This window comes from Platichthys flesus, chromosome 1 (genome assembly GCF_949316205.1).
Source record: "Platichthys flesus chromosome 1, fPlaFle2.1, whole genome shotgun sequence".
NCBI lineage: Eukaryota > Metazoa > Chordata > Actinopteri > Pleuronectiformes > Pleuronectidae > Platichthys > Platichthys flesus.
This window is the reverse complement of record NC_084945.1, coordinates 17,087,591-17,101,954: the sequence shown is the minus strand read 5'-3', so window position 1 is coordinate 17,101,954 and position 14,364 is coordinate 17,087,591. Positions and strand designations below refer to the sequence as shown.

Sequence of the window (14,364 nt, the reverse complement as noted above, 5' to 3'; positions counted from 1 at the left end):
TTAAATCAGATATTCTTTATTTATCAGGGTATAAAACGTTTGTACAAACACATTTTCCTTTGTCTGACATCCTCAGTTCAACAGAGAATTCGATGTGAACAGATTGAAGCAGCGTATTATCTGTTACCATGTTTTCATTTGCTAGAAAAAATGAAAACCCAGCCATGGTTTATACAGAACGATAGCGTTGGTTTGCTACAGAAGTTCTCAGCTGGTGTTCCATGTGAGTGAGCTCAGCTGTGTTTCTGGGGCTATCAACCTCAGTGAGAAAATAATTAAATCTCAAGAATTAACTATTGTTTGTGTTTAATACAATACAATACCAATTAATCTGGCTTTACATTTGGTAAGTAAAGAAACAATATTCTCAAACAGAAAACCTCACAATTCGGTCTTGAACATCTGGATGAGCTGTCTTCCAGAACGAAGAGCTTCTTCAAAATGAACAGTAAATGAGAAGAGAGAGAGAGAGAGAGAAAGAGAGAGAGAGAGAGAGAGAGAGAGAGAGAGAGAGAGGCAATACGCATAGGAGGGTCACAGAGATGCTGCACCGCTTTCTCTGGAAACTGGTGGTGTTGTTATGAGGGCTGTGAACCTATGCCCATAGCAAATTACATTCGAGCCTTTTATTGGTGAAAAAATACCATTTAGAGGACATTTCATAGAATGTCGCAGTTGCCCCATAAGATTGCATTGTAGCCCCGGCTGCCATGTCAAGGCTGCCGATGGAGGAGGTCTAATGGAAATATTCCACAAGTTGTAAGTGCCATTAGTTTGCACACTCACATTTTTAAACAGTGAAGTAAATAAAACTGAAACTGTATTTCAAGGATCCACACTGAGAGGATTTCAGCACTACTGTAAGTAGCACATAGGCAAACCGGCACCAACTTTCATCAAAATGTGATCATTGATTTAATTTTCAGTAAACTTGTAATTTCTTCTTTTGTGCAGATTGATCCTACCCCAACACTAATAAATCACACAAACTGAGGCCAGCAATCGTCATTATATATACACATTTCTCAATGGCAATCAGAGCAACCGACATTGTCCCAAACACACAATGACATTTCTATCACTCTTTCAGCAAAACACCAGCTCTGCAGCACAATACTCTGTCTCCACATTTCTCAGTCACCACCATGTCTCCATATAACACAGGATAGTTCACTTTCAGAGACCTGTCTGTTCTACATTCCAGGGCCATATATCCGTCATACAGGACACACACTGCTGAGCATCAACCAGAAAAGTCTGGTTTAAAAAAAGAAATAACACAACCTCAGTCCTACACATGAAAATAATGAATCTATAAGCAGAAACATGCATCACTGTTCAATTCAACGCAGTCAGGGGTTGCGCTGCTCTGAAACGACCAGTCGCTTTTGTTTACTTCAGTTAGAAACATTACTGAGTCAGTTTTCTGTATCTATGGATATCGTCTATTTGCGTTACCGTTAAACTACTCACCACGTAACGTTTCTCCAAAAACGTCAGTCAAGGCCAGTCTGTGGTTCAAAGAGGATGAGTCGTTTTACAAGATAAGAGATAAAGCTAATTTCTGTGTTTAGGTGTTGTAGACTGGATAAGGAGAGAGGAACCTAAATAAAGTGACATTCAGTCTGAAATCCTTGTCAGACACATGGAAGCTATTGTTGATTAATTAAATAGCAACATACCAAGAAGTCACTCATGCCATTTTGATGAATTTAAACTGGAATTAATTGACCCAGTTTATAAGCTTCTCAATGTGAATGCAGGCCTGGACCATAAGCTGCATGCAAACAAAACCCGATGTGATGAGAGAAAAAACTGTGAAAATGACAGATAAAACCTGACAGAGGAAATGCGATATCATAAAGATCTGCGTGACCTTTGGCCAAATTAAATCCACCATCAACCAAGACTGCCGACAAACAGAGACAAGCAACTTATTATGCCTCTCCCCCCGAGTAAGAAACAATACATTTGCTATCATGAAGTCAAACATGGGCACAGTGAGACCATTCAGTTGCAGTGGTAGCATCCTCGACAGAAAACAACCACAGAGCTCCAATGAAGCACGGTCCAAAAATCAGGAGCCCCAGTGTTACAGAGAACACCTGAATGCAACACAAGGATAATGTTCCAAACTGATTGGTTTCTCAGATTGGTCTTGAAGGGCAACCCTGTCAATGCTGCTCCAAGATCAGCTTGGGTTACACAAGGACGTCTTTGGCAGATAATCTTTTTGAAACCGTATTTTGGTGCCAACATACGGATTTAGTTGTTTGAGACCTGGTAGAGGGTGAAAACAATCTGGAGTAAGCTGTGAAAATCCAGTTTGGGTGTATGAACCTCAGTGAAAACACCTGCAAAAGTCATTCAATTTCAGCTTCAGTTTGTTGGAATTTATTTAAATAAACCTTTTGACCCATACCTCAATACTAGAGTTGCGTTCAAAATAATTATTACAATGATTTCAAGGCACAGGACAGCTCATTCCACTTCACATCAATAGAGAAACTAACTTTGAACCACTTTGAAAGTTGGCGCAAGTTTAGCTTTAAGTCTAAAACTGCTCAACTTTCACACTCCTCTCACCCGATATAAGATTACTGATAGCTCAGGCATAACAGGTCCTTTAGCTTTGGGCTAACGTATATTTCACCATAGAAACATGAGATATGAGTCACCTTTAGCCACTCAAACCCCCTCTGGCTCAGGGTTATTGTTGACTTTTAAAGAGATATAGTCAGAAACTTACTAATAACAAAACTACTCGAATATTGTCACATGAAATATTGCTCGGTGGAGACCAATGTTGCTCCTGGACTTTTACATTACAGCAGTCTCAGAAACTTTGTCTAGTCAAACAGGTTTAAAGGGTTTAAGAAACGTAAGCTTGAACATCCTTTTTTGTTTTTATGTCTTATCAATACATATACTACATAGTCCTTAAAGTCGTCAAAGGCAAAAAAAAATAATCCCTGTGTTCACGTGCAGGTTCATTATGTTGTGCACACATGATAAAAACAATAATTCGGGACTAAGGAATCAACAGTGATAACACCAATGAGTCAACGCAGATCCGCTTCAGTCGGACTTAAACCTCTTTCATTCCTGCTGCTGCAGTGACTCTAAGATACAAAGAGCCATTCACATGGAGGCACTGTGGAGAGATAGTTTTAAAGGCTGGGGATCTGCACTTGTGTTATTGTACAAAGGAAGCTGTGGCTGCTGAGTGTCGCTACACATTTAGTGTTTTAGCTTGCCTTTTTATTTCTGCTTTAACAACATATTAAAGCGAATCTGAAGGCAAACAGGCTGCAGAGATGCATACAGCAGACACGTGGTGGACAATGGGTGTCTCTGTAGTATGAACGCAGCATGGACTCAGAGTGGTGGAAATGACCTATGGCTGCCACGCTAATAATTACAGAGGATCAGATTTAGAGTAAATGGAGCAAATGTAGAGCAACAAACAAGACGAATCAAAATGTAGTTGATAGCTACTTGGAAAATACTTCACTGAATATGTACATGGTAGAAGTTTCACAGTCTTACACACAATTGCATAGAAGGCCTGAGAAAAGAAAAAAACAACTGTGTTTAGTCCATTTTGTAAATTCAAATACATGCAGAGAGCACTTGGTTGAATTAGTACTAAGTGTTCATGCTTAAGGCTTCGCATGCATCTTGTAAGATAAGTCAAACATCCACTAAAGCAGAACAAATGCCTAAAACTCGTTTTTAGTTTCCGGTGTCTGCTGATGCAAGTTTCAGGCTGAGAGGACCAACAAAGATCTAGTTTGACAAAACCACATTTGTACCAGTCAATTTTCTGAGTCTGTACAATCTTTCAGTGCCAAGGTCAGACAGATGAGGATGATAAACTGGCTCAGCAACCAGTGGAGCCCTGCAGAAGTCCCTGACTCCTGGATTGTTTCTGTAAGATAAAACCTTTACAGTGGTGCTTGTGTTTTCATCATATATTCAGACAGTCTGGACATTGTTCAGCATCCTTTACTAAAATATGTAGGGGTTGATTTTGAACCAGGCGAAATAAATAATTTTCATTCTTAAGAGGGTATAAAGTTTGCCATTGACCAAACTTAGTCTGGCTTCACTCTGGAGGGACGTTAAATAAATCCCAAAACAGAGTTAGATATTAACCATTGTGCAGGTTCCAGATTAGGTTTGCTGGCTTCACCACATGTGACCAGGATAAAATTATAAGCTGCGGAATAAAATAGTTTCTTTCATTAGAAAACAATCAGCCCAGTGATAAAAAAGCTCTAAAATTAACCATGGGCTAAACTTGTTGACTAAGTTCTAACATAAATCATGTTCAGTGATGAAACAATAAGGGCTGCTCCAGTGTGGAGATAGAAACTATTATAAAGATAAGTGTGAATGTAGTTTTGTTAAAGTCACCAACAATTAAAGTTGTAGTCTGAAGACAGTCCAGGTCCCTTCCACCTACACAACAATTACACACCCATTCAATTTTGAGAAGGTTTTTTTCCACTAATTATAATTCATGTGTTAAACCCCGACCAGAAAATCAAAGTCTCTGCTCCTGCTCAAATCTGAAACGGTCTAAACAACATTATCACAGATAACAACTCCTGTTTCATTCCAGTTCAATTTCATGAGAGCAAGGAGCAGCTTCTCCTCAGAAACTGAGGCTGAATCCAGGTTATTAGAGCACAAAACCCCCAGGTTCATTCAGGGATATAGGAGCACTTCTTGGTTATCTGGGCTTAATAGAACCAGGCTGGGCTCAGTAGGAAATCTCATCCATGATAATACTTAAATCTCCAAAGAAAAACTAAAATATTTGAGATGCATGACAGTCTTACTTTGGTTCTCAGCCACACTCCAGTCGAGATCCTGCTCAACATCACGCTCCATTACAGAGAAACCCAGACTGAGTCCAGGTACAACCCCAACTCAGCAGAATCCAGACCAGGATAAAGTAAAAGGAGGGTCGGACTCAGCAAGACCCAAATCTGATCACAGGTCTGCTCTAGGCCACACAACAGTACCTTTTCCACCATGACTTGGACAGACTCGTCATCTTGTCCGGCGTCTGCATTTGCTTTTTCTGTCGTTTTTGTTTCCCTCTCGGGAGCTTCTGGGAGCTGTAGTTCTGCAGACTGGCCAGTATGGCTGTGTCAAACACTTCTTTAAGGTTTTTTTGGGTCAAAGAGGAGCACTCCATGTAGGCCACCGCTCCGATATCCATGGCACAGTCCCAGGCGTCCGCTGGCTCAATGGGCCGCTCCCGATACCTCGCCAGGTCGATGAGAACCTACACACAGGAGGCTACACTTTTATTATGTATTACTTTTTTTATCCCAAATTGGGAAATTCAAAATACTGCTTTTATACATTTGGTAAACATCCTGCAAATGATTTCAAAAGTTTTGAAGGCTTTGTTAAAACTATAAGTTCAGTTGCAAGATGACAATGAGGTTAAACATGATATGCTGCATGTCTGTCAGAAGAACAGTAAGTTCACAACCCTTGATATGTCCCATGTGTGCTCTCGGAGGTGTGGCTTTTACCTTTAAGTCAAGCACATTGGGTTGAAATTATGATGTACTATTTATATTAATTAAAGCAGACATTTTGTCACTTTGGTAAATGCCAAAGTTATCTGTTTCTCATCACTTACAAGAGCCAGACTCATCACAGCTTTTGACAGATTTTTTTACATGGTGTACACACATGGAGATTAACGCACAGTGGAGTTAAAATGCTTCCACACCTTGACATCTTCTCGGAGGTCACACTGTGTCCCAACCAGAACGAGTGGAGCGAACGGGGCGTGTTTGCGAATCTCTGGGACCCACTTGTCTGGAACGTTTTGGAAAGAGGCGGGACTGACAACACTGAAGCACAGCAGGAACACATCTGCACTGGTGTAACACAGAGGACGCAGCTTATCAAACTCTTCCTGAAAAAGGTGGGAGAGATCGAGACTGAGTTTCCGTGAGAAGGTCAAAGGCAATGAGATAAATACAGAACTTCACCAAACAAACAATGTAGGCATCTCAAAAGGCATCTGAATGTAGTGCAGATCCGTGTGAGTGTGTGTGTGTGTGAGAGAGAAAGAGAGAGAGAGAGCTATAGGGATACTGATAATAATCCATGAAGATATGTTTGTTTCTCCTGTCTGACGTTCTCTCTCCAGACAACAGATGGATACAGAGGATGATAACGATTTCTTTACAATATTTATAGGTACAGTTTTAATATTATATTTTTAACAATTTTATTCTTTTATAGGTGAATGACACTGTATGTGTCTGAGGCTTCTTACTTTGCCCTCTTTATGTTGGTCAAATAGATTCTCTTTTCTTGTAAACATTCAAATAGTCACCACCAAGTATAGCAAACCTTAAATGTATTTATATCAAACATTTAAAGACATTGGTCGTAGCACTTCTGAGTTTTCAGGACAAAACGCCAGTTGTTGATTAAGTTTTGACAAAGAATAAAATTTGTTAGCATTATTCCAGAAAGAAGGAATCACTTCCCCTGAGGCATTGTCTCAAACCTAAACCTAGCAACAGGAAATGCTGCTCTGTCTGTGAGTGCACGTGTGTGTGTGTGTGTGTGTTTGTGTGTGTGTGTGTGTGTGTACGCGTGCCTATGCTGAGATACTGACCTGTCCAGCCGTGTCACACAGTTGTAGTTTGACTGGCTGCCCATCCACTGACACCACAGCTAAACACACACACACATATACAAACACACACACACACACAAACACACACACACACACGGTAAATAACAAGTGTAGTGTACCTTTTCACTGTATATGGTCATATACATATATGATACATATATATATATATATTGAAAGAGAGAGAGAGACTTTTCTCAAGTATTCTTTCATCAAATACATTATTCTATATGTGAACTAATAATAGTAAACATCTTTTAACATTTATTCTAAAAGACTGAAACATGTATCTTTTCAACAAACCCTTATTGAGGATTAGTCCGTATTTAAAAAACGTCCATTACTGCTGTGAAGTAGACTCAGTGTCTCGTTCAAACTAAGACATATTAGAAATGAGAACGATCCATCAGATGGAAGTTTTCGAAGACCTGCTGGTGATGAGCACCCGGTGTCAGCTCCATCATTTACCTGAGAAGTTGTCGAAGGCGGTGGGCACATACTCGGTGGGGTACCCGTTGGTGGTGTAGCTGACCACAAGGCTGGTCTTCCCCACAGCTCCGTCCCCCACCAGCACACACTTCACCCGCCTCTCCGCCGACCCTGCCCCTGTCTCCGTCCCGGAGCGCCGCGTCCTGCCAGAGCCCCTGTCCCGGCTCCTGACCCTCCTCGGCGGGACGGGCGGAGCAGGGGACACCGGTGCCGGCTTGAAGCTCCTGTCGCCCCGCGGAGGCATCGGACCCAGGGAGGAGGGCGACTTACTGCCGGAGGCAGGAGCTTCAGTCCCGGTACGATCCAGTTTTTACATCGTCTATTAAAGTCCGTTCTGTGCCGCGTCTGAGATCCGTTTGTCAACAGTTTGTCGTTGCTTGTGTCCGCTTTGTTTTAGTCTCCATGGCTGAACCAGATAGATTCAAACTTCATCACAACCCAAACACACACAGACACAAACACACGCACACACTGACCCAAACCCACTGAACAGAGGCAGCGTCATGGTTCACTCACATTTCATCAGGCTGAGGGAAAGAGCCGGAGCTCAGCGTTAGAGAGAGAGAGAGAGAGAGAGAGAGAGAGAGAGAGAGAGAGAGAGAGAGAGAGAGAGAGAGAGAGAGAGAGAGAGAGAGAGAGAGAGAGAGAGAGAGAGAGAGAGAGAGAGAGAGAGAGAGAGAGAGAGAGAGAGAGTTTGTGTCCAGAGCTTCAAATGACATCACTCGGTGTTTGATTGTGTGTATATGTGTGTGTGACTGCGAGAGTGTTTCGAGAGAGACTATATTATTCATTATTACATTACATTACATTATATGTCATTTAGCTGACGCTTGACTTACATTTTTAGTACACTCAACATTTATGAGGGGCCATTTAGGGGTTCAGTATCTTGCCAAGGACACTTCGGCATGCCGATGGGCAAGAGTGGGTTTTGACCGGCAACCTTCATGTTGGAGAACGCCCACTCTATCCCCTTGGCCACACCGCCTATGTCCTGAGGCTGCCCCCTGCCGGCTGCTGGGTTCCTCTGCTGCTCCTGCTTGGTTTGTGCAGCTTGTGATTAACTAAAGTTGTCCTTAAAAGAAAATCTTTAATATCCTTCAAGGGCAATTTGATGTACAACCAGCAATTAGTGCAAAAGAAAAATAAACCAATATATACAATGTAAATAAAACGAAATATAAAAACCCTATAGACCAGGGGTTTTCAACTGGTTTTGTCCCAGGGACCACCATTCGGACTACAAAATAATCCACGGCCTACTGATGCGCCTACGCGTGCGCGTGCCTACGTGTGTGTGTGCGTGCATGTGCATAGAATGAAGTTTTACATTTGGTTTTGCATGTTGGTTTTTTTTTAAAACCTCAAACAAATCTAGAAAAATTTCAGTAAAAAACAACAAAAACGGTGGATTTTCAGATGTTTAAGAATCGAAAACAAAATTAAAATGCAGTTTGTAGTTGTACTGCATCTCAGAACCATATGTACATCATTATATAACGTTCATGACTTAAATGTACAGACATGTAGCTGACATGTTGAGAGAACGTTAAAGTAACGGTGATCTATAACAATCAACATAAGCTGGGGTTACAACTGAAGAGTAAGATGACAAAGTAATGCAGGATATGTCACAAATGATAATCATACAATATCACACAAACAATTGGGGCGTGCTTAGGCCCGATTTAAACGTGTCTATTCATTCTGTCGGGAGAACTGCTACTGGATAGATTTTAGTCTTAGAGCTCTCCTTAGAAATTGTTTCTCAACCAGCGGACGTGGTAAAGTTGACTGTTATTGCAATTCATTGTTTTGGCTGTTTTTCGCTCTTTTGTTTTATTTAATATTTTCATTATTAATTCTGCCCTTTTGGGCCTTCTTTTTGGGCAAATAAAAATTCCCATCATACAAACTAAATCTTCAAGACCTCCTGAGAGTTTTTCTACCTAGCTCAACCGCTCTTCTACATCTACCTTTAACCTGCATGCACAGGGGAAAACTACTGGCAGTTTCTAGCCCCAAGCCGGTTTCAAGGTTCCCCTCATCACCTTTATTTAATTTTAGACATATTTTAGTATTTTAGATATTTTTCACAAAATTCAAGAGTAATCTGGAAATGTGTTGAAATATCAAAGTGAATTTTGCGGACCCCCTGCAATGCCGTCGCGGACCACAAGGGGGCCACGGACCCCCGGGTGAAAACCCCTGCTGTAAAGTAAAAACAAGTTCCAAAAATGTCAATTGTCCAAGATTATAAAAAGGATACATATCTTATTAACTTCTCAATCAATTCAACGTGAAACCTAACCACCGGTTTATTTAAGAGACGTTCATCTGAAGGTATCTCCCTGATTGGCTGTTCGTATTTTCACAATATGGGAAAATACGGAACCGAGCAGTGTCTGACATGTGTTTCCTCACGGACTCTTTTCAGAGCTGTACCAACGCTACATGTGTTTTGTTGTGACAGGTTCAGGGGGATACTTTCTTTTGCTGGAAAATTAATTCCCAGTGAGTAGAAACTGTTTACTGGACAGACTCGTAACCTACGCTAGATGATGTCCAGCGACAGAGGAGAGTCCCCGGCGGAGGTCGTTCTGGGTTTCCTGGAGGAGGCTGTGCCCTGGCGGCTCAGGTCCGCACAGTTCCCCAGTAAAGTCGGGGGGAAGCCGGCGTGGCTCAGCCTGAGAGGCCTGCCCTGTCTGCCCGAGCTGGAGTGTGAGAGATGCCGCCTGCCCATGGCCTTTCTGCTGCAGGTGAGTGAATAACTTAAACACACAAGCCCCCACATAAATGTGGAGCTCAGTTTTAATATAACAACATGTTGCTGCACTTTTCTGAGCACTGGGTGACATTTCCACTCTCAGTGGACCCCCTCCTGAGAAGTGTCAGCTGACCAACTCATTATACTTCACATTAAATTAATACTTTATGATCAGATTCTTTAGACTCTGAAATTTTTTAAATTTCAGGGTGTGATTTTGACTGTACCTGACTGTATTCACTTATATAGTGCGAGTTATATACTGTGAGTTACCATTAATGGAGCCATCCTCAGCCTCATATGTTCTTAAACTGTTGCATGACCTGTGATCCAACCTTCTCAGTCAATAGTCTCACTGAAGTGTGTAGTTGACCGTCTCCATCTCTGCTGCAGGTGTATGCACCGATCTCTGGTCAGGACTGGAGTTTCCACAGGTTGCTCCTCCTGTTCTGCTGCAAAACCCCTGAGTGCTACACACTCAACGACAGCAGCTGCATGAAAGGTACATGGAACCATTACTGTATTCTGTCCTCTTTGTCCTCCTTGTCCTCACACCTGTCTCACCCATCAAAAGTGCGGAATGAAATAACATTATATTAATCAATTGATAAATCATAATCACGTAATCATATCAGCTTTGCCAAACATTCAACTCAATTGCAAATATTTCTACTTTTCTTGTTGTGTTTGAAATTATGACAGAGATTGATTTGAATGTTTTTTTTTTTACATTTTATAGACCTCACATTGATTGATTGATTGACTCATTAATTAAAAAAGTACCAAGCAAATCAATTGAATGTGGAAATAACCATTAATCTGCATCTTCGTTTGAAAGATTCTCTTCAGTTGTTTATCCTCCTCCCTAGCCCACATCTTCTTCTCATCTGTTCTCTGCATGTTTGTTGTTTAATCGTTTTCAAAACAAGACTTGATGCATTAAGGTAAAGTTCTCTGACTGATTATTTTTCTTCTTCATTTCCACCCAGTTTTCAGAAGTCAGCTACCCAGGAGCAATGAGTTCTACCCTTACGACCCTCCTCCAGGTTTGTGCATTTTTCAGGATGTCAGTAAATATTCGGATCTATCAACCCATAATGACAAGTAGTTCAAATGTTTTTGTAATTGTGAACACACATGCACTATTACATGATCAGAATCAAACTTGGCTTTTATACAACTTTATAAAACTATGATAAAGATGATTAATTGATTAAGCTCTATTAGGCCGTTACAAAGCATCTCACTACAACAAATTCTCAATATCTGATCTTTTATCAATATTGTTTTTGTTTTGTTATTGTTATGTTTGCAGACCTTATTTTATTAGCAGATGATGTAATCATCTATTTCTGGTTACATTTAGTTTCCATATTGCAGTTATTGAGAAGAGAGTGGTAGGTGTTGCACCACTGAAGATTGTTTGTTTGTTTGTTAATATGTTATTGATTGAGATACAATCTTTGTTTCCTTCAGAGGAGGAACCCCTCAGCGACCCTGAATCCGACCAGAGAGTGTTGCCCGTCTCTGGGGTTAAACTTTGTTGGGTGTGTGGTTGCCCTGGGAACAAAGGTTGTTCTAGATGTCACACTGTGACCTACTGTGGAAAAAACCACCAGATGCTCCACTGGAAACACACACACAAGAAGGAGTGTGGCAGCCAAGGTGTGTTTACTTGTTTTCTGCACTGAAAGAGACTGGACACTGATTTGTTTACCCTCCATCGACTGAACAATCACTTGCTGCTACTGAAAACTACAGCATTTCTGAAGGATTTCTAAAAAAAAGTCTAAAATATATTTTACGAATCAAAAAGTATTAAATATGTTAAAATATTATATTTGTGGCTGTGTTCAAGATTTTGGATGCCCACTGTCTTTGCCTGTATTTTGAGAGATAATATTTGCGTTTTGGAATTATTAACTCCTAGACTAATTTGCCCTATCATCCATTATGGGGAAGTTTGAGTGACTCTGAGAGTCTGATGTTCCTTCATTATCTGTTGCTTTTAATTGTTTACATTGTGTGGTGTTTAATTCAATTGTTGAAACCTGAAGAGAATTTTTTCTTGTTTCTGACATGGTGTTGTGATTTGCACTGTAGAATGAAGGATTTGTGAAATACATTTTACAGTACCCAGTATCACAATAACTTATATGTCCCACAATTTCTCTTGAACAGCGTTTTTACCCTGAGCAGTCGTACATCTAAACTTAAGAGTCAGCGTTTGTAATATCCTGATATATTGGAGATTAAATATCTCTACTGTGTCTTTTGTCTGTGTGTCTGAAAAGAAGTGTCCCTCGTCACAACATCGGTCTTCCTCTTCCCTGAAACTGAGCTGGTCACTGAGCCTGAGGAAGAGGAGGACAATGGGAAAGAGGAAGACACAAAGAAGGACGAAGGAGAAGAGGAAGGGAGCACTACCAAAACAGATGAAGATTGCCTGTCTTTAGCTGAGAGTAAGAAACAGAACAGAATATGGAAGGTTTTAGTAACTGCTCTGTACACGTCCTGACTTCCTGTTGTGTGTCTTCAGCGCTGGCAGAGACCGACCTGGAAGAGATGGCAATGTGTGAGACTAAAGACATGAAAGTGTTCCAGAGGTTTAAAAAGAGGATCGCACCAGAACCACACCAGGTAAAAAATAAATACAAAATATATATGTCAAAAAGAATGAAAGGAACACTGGACCCTCCTCACACTGATGATGTGCAGTTTGAACTCAATCAGTTCCTCTGGTTGTGTTTCAGGTTGTGCGATACAGTCGAGGCGGTTCTCCCTTGTGGGTATCTTCTCAACATATTCCTTCAGACCAGGATATCCCACAATGCACCTGTGGCGCCGAGAGGACTTTCGAGTTCCAGGTAGTCACCGCTCAATAATCTGATCTCTTAAAGACTTTTAATTTTTGCTGTTGTTTCCTTTCTTCTCCCTCTATTCACCTTTACCATAGTTTTCATTGTCTCAGTCATTTTTCCTGACTGCGTTCATCATGGTCATCATCATAATAGTAATCATACATTTTATTTCTATAGCACTTTTTAAGCTTACACATATAAAAGACATAAAAATTTAAATCTGTAAAACCCTTGTAAGTCATAAAACTTTTAGAACATGACAGCTCATAGATCAACAGCATTATACAGCGCCCAAACTTTTATAAATTTATGTTTAAGTATACAATTTATTTAATAAAAATTAGAATAAAACAAGATGTGATTGAAAAATGATAGATAATATATAAGATATCATAGGTAGTGAATGTGTAGTGTATGTTTTCATTAAATTAGTTAAAGTTATTTGTTATGAATACAAAAGTTATGATTACAAAATGATTACATAAAATAAGGATTACATTTATAGGATAGATTAATAATTAAACACCATAAATAGTAAAAAATGTTTGTTACAATAAAAATACCCAGAAGGATAAAAAAAACTACAATCAAAGAGGATCTATTATATGTGAAGGTCTGTGTCTCTACACAGGAAACAGTATTTATCTGTTGGATAAGTGTAATAATTGTGTGCTTGTGTGTGCAGGTGATGCCCCAGCTGCTGAACAGTCTACATGTGGACTCAACAGGAGCCAGTATCGACTGGGGTACGCTGGCCATCTACACCTGCTCTGCCAGCTGTAACCGTGATGACCAGTACTTCCCTGAGTTCATCTGGAAGCAGGATTTCAGCTCGGATCAACACACACAGATTAAACACTCATAACATCTGACAGCTCATACTGAGCAACGAGGAGACTGGTTTCATCACACCGGCAGTGATGTCACTTCCCATGTAGGGAACTGGACGTGTGCATCAGCACTTCCTACATTACTGATGAAGATACACAGATCAAATGTAAAAATGTGTGAAATACCAGTGACTGAGTGATCGGACTCTTCTGTATCCAGGAGAATTTTGAACAGCACATCACTGACCTACATTTCTGTTTCGAGGAACAATAATAACCCAGACAGGGTATTAAATTAATAAAATGTATTTCATTAAAAGTTCAGATATTCAAACAGGTATTCTGGATCCTGTTCTAAACATTTTCTTAAATAAACACAATTTCTGGTTGTAAAGAACTGTTTCAGTGGTGTTTTGGACCTATGTGATTATCAGTGTATGTTCATCTTGGCTACATATTATTAAAACAGATCAGTTAGGTGGAGCTACATCATATCCTTCTCTCTGCCCTTGTTTCCCATTGTGCTGAAACAATACACAAATAAATCTTAGTTTGTAAATCATTTAGCGAAGCAACATTTTAAAAAGGGATTATAGAACTTTTCATTTACAAAACAATCGACAATGTTGAGACAAATATTTGAATGCAATTTAAGGAGGAGACATGTGTCAGTAGACTAGTGTTGCTGTGCAGTATGTGGTCCAGTTTACACGGCTGTGTGCCAAATACTGAGCACTC

General features: G+C 40.3%; 2 protein-coding genes across 3 annotated transcripts; one reads left to right on the top strand and one right to left on the bottom strand.

Annotated features, from left to right (window-relative positions):
* On the bottom strand, window positions 1–7,709 carry rhoua (ras homolog family member Ua). Its single transcript, XM_062387133.1, has 4 exons — window positions 7,148–7,709; window positions 6,662–6,720; window positions 5,759–5,947; window positions 1–5,299 (listed from the first exon to the last, which is right to left on the bottom strand). Exons 1-4 carry the CDS (start codon window positions 7,410–7,412, stop codon window positions 5,015–5,017), a joined length of 798 nt encoding a protein of 265 aa, XP_062243117.1. The 5' UTR covers window positions 7,413–7,709; the 3' UTR covers window positions 1–5,014.
* pdcd2 (programmed cell death 2) lies at window positions 7,355–14,023 on the top strand. 2 transcript variants are annotated; one of them, XM_062387108.1, is made up of 9 exons: window positions 7,355–7,464; window positions 9,642–9,927; window positions 10,329–10,437; window positions 10,925–10,981; window positions 11,412–11,600; window positions 12,233–12,397; window positions 12,475–12,575; window positions 12,689–12,802; window positions 13,482–14,023. In XM_062387108.1, exons 2-9 carry the CDS (start codon window positions 9,727–9,729, stop codon window positions 13,659–13,661), a joined length of 1,116 nt encoding a protein of 371 aa, XP_062243092.1. In that variant the 5' UTR covers window positions 7,355–7,464; window positions 9,642–9,726; the 3' UTR covers window positions 13,662–14,023. The 2 variants fall into 2 exon arrangements, with proteins under 2 accessions (XP_062243092.1, XP_062243082.1); XM_062387098.1 differs by having other exon boundaries at window positions 12,230–12,397.
* The last annotated feature ends 341 nt before the right edge of the window (window positions 14,024–14,364 follow it).

Excerpts from the sequence above, each read along its gene's own strand:
- rhoua (XM_062387133.1), bottom strand. The coding sequence starts at position 7,412 with ATGCCTCCGCGGGGCGACAGGAGCTTCAAGCCGGCACCGGTGTCCCCT. Across the intron at positions 6,721-7,147 it reads CGCCTTCGACAACTTCTCAG|CTGTGGTGTCAGTGGATGGG; the intron begins GTAAATGATGGA and ends GTGTGTGTTTAG. Across the intron at positions 5,300-5,758 it reads ACCTCCGAGAAGATGTCAAG|GTTCTCATCGACCTGGCGAG; the intron begins GTGTGGAAGCAT and ends TCCTGTGTGTAG.
- pdcd2 (XM_062387098.1), top strand. The coding sequence starts at position 9,727 with ATGATGTCCAGCGACAGAGGAGAGTCCCCGGCGGAGGTCGTTCTGGGT. Across the intron at positions 9,928-10,328 it reads CCATGGCCTTTCTGCTGCAG|GTGTATGCACCGATCTCTGG; the intron begins GTGAGTGAATAA and ends TCTCTGCTGCAG. Across the intron at positions 12,398-12,474 it reads TTGCCTGTCTTTAGCTGAGA|CGCTGGCAGAGACCGACCTG; the intron begins GTAAGAAACAGA and ends GTGTGTCTTCAG.